This window comes from Anastrepha ludens, chromosome 2 (assembly GCF_028408465.1).
Source record: "Anastrepha ludens isolate Willacy chromosome 2, idAnaLude1.1, whole genome shotgun sequence".
NCBI lineage: Eukaryota > Metazoa > Arthropoda > Insecta > Diptera > Tephritidae > Anastrepha > Anastrepha ludens.
The window spans coordinates 105,930,646-105,937,947 of record NC_071498.1 but is presented as its reverse complement, the minus strand read 5'-3'; the positions used below and the strand labels follow the sequence as shown (position 1 = coordinate 105,937,947).

At 41.0% G+C, this 7,302-nt stretch overlaps 1 protein-coding gene across 1 annotated transcript; it reads right to left on the bottom strand.

Annotated features, from left to right (window-relative positions):
• Positions 1–253: 253 nt before the first annotated feature.
• Positions 254–3,732, bottom strand: LOC128855038 (probable ATP-dependent RNA helicase pitchoune). The gene is made up of 7 exons (XM_054089620.1): positions 3,518–3,732; positions 3,322–3,453; positions 2,408–3,130; positions 2,045–2,346; positions 1,814–1,966; positions 709–879; positions 254–646 (listed from the first exon to the last, which is right to left on the bottom strand). Exons 1-7 carry the CDS (start codon positions 3,633–3,635, stop codon positions 317–319), a joined length of 1,929 nt encoding a protein of 642 aa, XP_053945595.1. The 5' UTR covers positions 3,636–3,732; the 3' UTR covers positions 254–316.
• Positions 3,733–7,302: the final 3,570 nt, after the last annotated feature.

The following is a 7,302-nucleotide window of genomic DNA, read 5'->3' as shown; positions in this document are numbered from 1 at the left end:
GATAGCTAATTAAATTTCAATTTTAGTAATTGAATCGATACATTTTTGGTGATTGTTGTCTGAAACGTGGGAAACAATTTCTTGCGTCTTCTGCATGTACGGCACTGAACTCAACTGGAAATGCAGTAAACCCCCCATTACTTTCCATTCATCATAAATTCGCGTAGGAAATTGAATTGGTGCTTCTAAAAACTATATTTGTTTTTGTTATTATATTTGAAAGCATATTTATTTTTATTTTAGTTTTACATTAAAACTTCACGAAAGTAAAACAATCCAATTAAACTAACTAATAAATCTGTAAATATTAAAAACTTTATCGCATATAACTTTTATTCTTTTTTAATTGATCGCGATTAATTTGCTTAAAAATACGCTGTTTTGGATTGTCATCATTCATTTGCTTGTAGTAACCGAATCCACCGCCACCAACCCGTTTCTCTGGTCGCTTGCGCTTAGCACCCACCTTCAGATCAACCACTGGTGGTACTAAGAAACCGAAACTTTTCGCTACAGCTTGCAAGTCAAGCGTATTGATGTCGAATATTGATTTCAATTGGTGTGAATCATATGCCCGTACGTACGCCTTAAATGCTTCCTTGGCCGATTGATTTAGAAAATAATTTTTCGAAATTAGTTTTTCCAGCTGTGAATTCAAAATGAATTATTAGTTCATTTATCATTATTAAAATGTAATTGAATGCTTACCTGTAATTGAATATCTGCAATTTTCGCCCAGGAAAACTCAAACTCGTTCAGAGGCACTTTGGCGGCTTTTAGATAGCGTAAAAATCCTAACTCTTCGGGGCGTAGTAAAAGCAGAGCATGACCTGAGCTGCCAGTACCACGCGCAGTACGGCCAACACGATGAATATATTCCTAAAAGCATATTTTTAATGTTAATTGATTGATTTTATTTCTATGAATACGACGGAAGACGCAAACAAAGACGTATGTGTGCGACACATCTGCAGCAGGTACAGAGCTCAATGCCCACTGCGGGCATAAAACATCCTAGTATATATTTATATGGCGCTTACATCGGTTTTTGTGTGCTTTGCTGAGCTTCTTCAATTTGGGGTGTACGTCTTGCTGCTGTTTCAGAAAAGGAGGGATCTACAGTTTTACGCCCCTCGGTATGGCAGATGGTTTGCTATGAGGTTCTTCATGGCAGAAATAAACTTGTTGTTGTTGTAGCAGCAAGAACATTCCCCATATATATACGGGTAATGCTGCTGAAGTGCGAGTCCTTGTCCGGATATAAATCCGGGTCATTCTGGTTAACACGTTCCCTGTCCGCTGAGCCACATATGGTTCAGTAAACGTGCGCCTGATAAGCACTGATACGTTCCTGAGCCATATGTGCGTCAGGGGGTATATGAACCACATGTGTTTCATGAACGTGCAGAAGCAAAAATGTCCCTCTACGCTCATGGACCATATGTGTTTCAGGTAGAAATACCCTACATCCGTTTTTTTATTATTATTATTACTAAAGCTATCCTATGACTACAAAAAAACAAATTATTCAAAAAACTTGGACTTGTCGGTCAATTTTGCATTTTTGTATTGGGACAGGGAACGTGTTAAGTAGAACCGACTGTCGTGGGAACACAGAAACACACTCGAAGGTTTGCCATCATTTGCAGCCGCTATTATGTTTCATGCCCTTAATGGCGTTCGAGCCCTACCAAATAGTAGTCACACTCAAAGGCAAATCACAGAGGAAGCTTGGCCTTGCCAACTTTCACGATTGTAACCCCCAGTCTATTATTAAAATTAGTTTTTGCCATCACCACTGCAATCTACATACCTTTGGATCATCTGGAGGATCATACTGCACAATCCAATCTACTTGCGGAATGTCTAGGCCACGTGCAGCCACATCTGTACATAGTAAGATACCCTCAGACGCATTGCAAAACTGAAAGAACGTAGTTGTACGTTTGGTTTGCTTTTGCTTGCCCTGCAAATAATTATATTTGAACATTTCCATTAAATATGTGGTGCGCAATTGAACTAAGTAAAAAAAAACAATACTTACATGTATAGAAGTTACAGGTAAATCTATGTAATTGAACAGCTCATGATGGTATTTTACAGACATGCAGGATGAAAAGAATACCATCACCTTTTTCCTGCGATTCTTTTTTAAGAAAGTAAAAAGCACCAATAGGCGTTTCGCAGAGGGGCACACGATGTAACCTTGTTCCAAACCACTAACCGTTGCTACCTCTTCATGGTCATCGACACCCACATAGAATGGCTCCTTTTTGAGCGCCAATTTGGAAAGCGCATCGATCTTATCGGTTTGAGTTGCAGAAAACAACATTGTTTGGCGACGTTCTAAAGTTCAGAAAGTTATTAATATTTGTGCAATGTTTTTTTTTTATAATCATTTCCTTACTTGGAAGTAAGTTTACAATTTGTTTCAATTCTTCTTCGAATCCAATTTCCATTATACGATCAACCTCGTCAAGAACTAAGCATTGCAAATTTTTGTATAGGAAATCTGGTGAATTTTGTAAATGATCCAGCAATCGCCCGGGAGTAGCTACCAAAATATTAATGCCTTTTCCGAGTTTTTCACTCTCTACTTGACGGTTGGAGCCACCCATAACTAAACCGTATGTGTGGTGATGATGCGCCATCAATTCCTTTAATACACCGAAAGTTTGCATTGACAATTCTCGTGTTGGCGAAATAATTATTACTCCTGTGCCATTACGTGGCATGAATCGTAATTTGTATATTAACTCCACTGCTGGTATAAGAAACGCTAGTGTTTTGCCCGAACCAGTCTTAGCAGCTCCAACCAAATCACGCCCTTGGAGCAGAGGTGGTAGAGATTTCGCTTGTATTTCCGTCATCTCTGTGAAGCCCATCTCTTCAATAGCTTTTAGTGTGGCTTCCGATACGGTGCCTTTGAGTGAAGCAAATGACCGGTCATTGGGATCACGATTGGCAAGAGCCTCCTCAGGATTTGGATCTACTCCTGTGGCCGAATCTTCTTCACTTTGTTTTTTTGCTTTTTTCTTATTTTGTTTACCATTTAATGTTTTTTGATTGCTTTGTGGCTGATCAGGTTCCACATCTTCATCGTCAGAATATTCACTGTCATCAGCTGCATCTAAAAAAGGAGCCAATTTAATTTGAAGAAACCCAAAGATTTGCGATAATATACTAAGGAATTCAGTATATTAATCAATTTCATATGTTTGTTTTCCTTCAAAGCAATAACTCGCTTTAAAGAAATCTCAAATTCGCCTTAAACTCATCATTGCTTCATTTAAATTTGAACATTAAAAACTGTCATTTTACCTTGGCGTTGATCCTCCTCACTATCCGAGTCGGAATTTACTACTTCCATCTGAGGTTTTTGCTTTTTCTTTGTAATTTTTGCTCTCTTGGCTGAAGGCGCAGGGGCTTCATTGAAGTCATCGTCTACTTCATCTACAGGATTACGAAACATTAATAAAGTTTTCCAAAGAAATTGCACCAGGAAATATGAACATACCCGCTTCTACTTCTTTTGGAGGATTGGCGCGCTGCTTTCCCTTTTTCTCTGCAAGCACCTTCTTCATTTTCTCACGCTTTTTTATCTTTTTCATTAACAACTTTTCTCGAATGGACATTTTACCAATTTAATTTTGCGCTATTGTCTATAAAAAATTCAATCCAGTACAACAGTAATACAACACGTGTGTTTGCAAAATGTGAACAACTTGCGATCAAACGTCAAAATTTGTTTATTCGCATTTCAATTCGTACTGTACATTCAGGGTTGCTTTTATTCAGTGTACTCACGCAGCAGTGATGCCAGAACAAGAGATTTCTTCTGGTAATTTTTAATAAGAAAATCGTTATAAGGGAAAATTAGATATTTACATACCTGAAGAGCAAAAAGTGAGGATTTTGTTAATATCATATTTTGTTGGCCATGGAACTGCATCCCACTGGAGGCACTCATTTTGTTGATGTTGTAGATTCGTGCTACAATTCTTAAAAGAAATTTAGTTTAAAAATATATATGTTTTCATTAAAATTTTTTTCAAATTTAAGGAGACAGATACCTTCAAAAGGGCCATATTTTCCCTGATTTTCATTAAAAAAATATTAAAATGAAGAAGTCATTATATAAAATGGCGGATGTACACTCAATTCTTCCAGGAAGGTCGCAGCGGGGCTTCTCAATCGGCAGGTATTGTAACATCGTCGTCAGTGACCTGAATACAAAAACTCAAAAATTTTTTTATTTAATAATGTCATAATTTCTATATGAATTAAAAACAAATAAAAAAAAAATCGCGGAATAAAAGCCTTCAAAAAAAAATTTATTTTGGGGAAAATTTTCCCACTATTTTTGCTTCGAAAAAATTATTTTTTCGAAAAATTTTCGAAAACTTATATTCACATAGAAAGTAATATGTATCATAAAAGAGATGTGTGTTTTGTGAAAAACGTATCTAAAGTCGGTCTAAACGTCACTGTACCACTCCCAGTGCTCGAACGTAAAGAATAGAGTCGTCACGCTTGACGATCTATAATATAAGAAATACTTAAATTTACGTTTTAAATTTTTTTTACATATTCTTAAAGGATTATATTAACATTTTATGAAAAAAAATTCTACTAACTAACTACTACTGCCATTTGAGCTCTCTTTTCCGTTTTCATAGTCGAAATTAGTCATCCCATTTTGTTTTTGAATAACTTTTTTACTAAATAATAAAAATGGTTGTTGGAACTTTTTCATGCCTAACGGGTTTATCGTGGCCCCGCGAGGAACGGCGGTTATCAGAGAAAACTTTCTATCATTTTGGAGCTTTAGGCTCACATTGGGACTCAAACCCGGGAGTTGCTGTATAGTGGTCACGCTCACACCCACAGGCTACAGCGAGCAGTAAATACGCATTCCCATGGCAGCCGGTTCTACGTTACAGGAATGACTCGGGGTTTTCCCGACCAAGGGCTGCCACCCCAGTAAACTAGCCCTGTCTATTGTACCGTATCCCACCCCCAATCTTTCGTCACAGGGGCAATCCCTTGCAGCACGAATACTTCTCTTCAAGGCTGGCGTCGAACCCAACCCTGGACCAGAGGTATTTTACTGCTGCATCTGCCGCAAACGGCTCCACCAGAGCTCCACCTCGGTTAGGTGCAACAAGTGCAACGGGCCTTAAGAATCATAGGGAGTGGTCCACATGGTATGTGGCCACGTGTTGCTCCCGCCATCAGGCGGCCCCTGCCTCAACGGCGCTACCGCCCTCAGTGCCGGCACTTCAAACTGCCGTCACCAACAACACCTCAACGGTAAGGAGACCCCATGAGCAACACAACTCCCCCAACGAACTACAACCCTCCAGCTCCTATCCCAGTGCGGGGACAAACCAGCAGCTCTTGGTCCCCCGCACAGTCTGCTCCGTGTGTCAAACCAGAGTGCCTCGGAACCTGATAACAGTCCAATGCAATTCTTGCAAGAACTGGTGCCACTTTCGGAGGTGCTCTGGCCTGCGCACTCCCCGGGAGTGGATACGCGACTTCGTTGCCCCCTGCTGCAGAGCTCTGCACCCGCAACCGCCTTCTGCGGCGCGGCCGTCTGCCAACGTTAGGCCACAACAACTCTTGCGGAATGCACAGCAGAAGCAACGCAGACAACACCACGCGTCCCTCACCCCCCGAGTTACGATCACACTCCCGAGGAGATTCAAACTCCTACAACTAAACTGCAACGGACTTACGAGTAAGATTGTCGAGATATTTGACTTGATGAGCCGTCATGGTATTAGCTGCGGGCCAAGAGACAAAACTGCACGCTAGCTCCCCCCTGATCACCAGGGACGGCTACAATGTGCACAGAAAAGATCGCGAGCGAGACCACTTAGCGTTTATAGTCCACCATACAGTGCAGTATCGTCTTATCGATGAAGGCATCGACCGCAGGGACACCACCTTAGAATGTCAAGGGATAGCTGTCCGGTCAGGCGATGCCGAGCTCGAAATATATAATATTTACATACCCCCTGTCACCTGCTGCCCGGCAGGATATCACCCTGATATAGGTGCGCTCATCAGGGGTGAAAACCTATTGGTAGTAGGTGACTTTAATGCGCATCACGATATTTGGCATTCAAGCCTGCCAAATGATCGTAGGGGACAGCTATTGACAGAGCAGATAGACGACTCGACATTCAGCACTGTAAACGACGACGCCCCCACAGGGAGAGGGCAATTGCTGCAGCTCGCCTGATATCACAATTGCTAGCGCAGGTCTGATAAATAGCATAACCCGGTGATCTATGCTATCGCTTGCATCAGACCACTTGCCCATTATCGTCTCGATCGAGAGACCTGCCGACTTTGTTTCCGCGGATCACCGGTCATACGTCAACTTCAACAAAGCTGATTGGACCAGATTCGCGGAATTTACTGAAGACATCTTCACCGCTCTCCCCATTCCCACCGATGTGCGCGAAGGCGAACGTGCATTCCGCAAGGCGATCATAGCTGCCGCTGGAAGGATCAGGGACATACGTCCCTGTAACAAAAAAATAAATAAATAATTGGCGCGTACACTTCTGTTAGGTGTTTGACAGAGCTCCTCCTCCTATTTGTGGTGTGCGGGACCTACAGTTTCAAGCCGACTCCGAACGGCAGATATTTTTATGAGGAGCTTTTTCATGGCAGAAATACACTCGGAGGTTTGCCATTGCCTGCCGAGGGGCGACCGCTATTAGAAAAATGTTTTTATTAATTTTGCTTTCACCAAGATTCGAACCAACGATCTCTCTGTGAATTCCGAATGGTAATCACGCACCAACCCATTCGGCTACGGCGGCCGAAACATACCAAAAATATTTGAAAATATTGCCTTAGGTTAGGATAATAGGCTACCCTTGCGAGGGGTTGATACCACACAGGGGAGGATGAAAAGCAGTAGGAAAGGAACCAGTCAGGTGGAACATGGAAGAAGGGGCTTTGAATTAGAGGATGACGACCAAAAGTAGCTAATTATGTTCGTATCAACTACAGTTTCGTTAGCTTTATAAGTTCCCCCGCGCGAACCCGATCTACTCTTGGCCAAAAGGATCTCGCGACTTTGCAAGTTTGCGCACTAGCCCAGCGCACGTTTTTGTTGCATTAAAAACACTTAAATATGTAAATATTTAAAAAACATTTGCATAAAATGCATCAATAAAAAAATATCTTAAAACTTTAAAATAATTTTTTTAATAAATCTATAATTAATATGAACTCTAGTGTGTATGAAAAATGATACATAGCTAGAATTACGAAATGTCT

Bases quoted from the DNA above. Each gene is read 5' to 3' on its own strand.
- LOC128855038 (XM_054089620.1), bottom strand. From the start codon at position 3,635: ATGTCCATTCGAGAAAAGTTGTTAATGAAAAAGATAAAAAAGCGTGAG. The intron at 3,454-3,517 runs GTATGTTCATAT...GTAATCCTGTAG, and splicing joins TCCAAAAGAAGTAGAAGCGG to ATGAAGTAGACGATGACTTC. The intron at 1,967-2,044 runs GTAAGTATTGTT...AATTATTTGCAG, and splicing joins TACCTGTAACTTCTATACAT to GGCAAGCAAAAGCAAACCAA.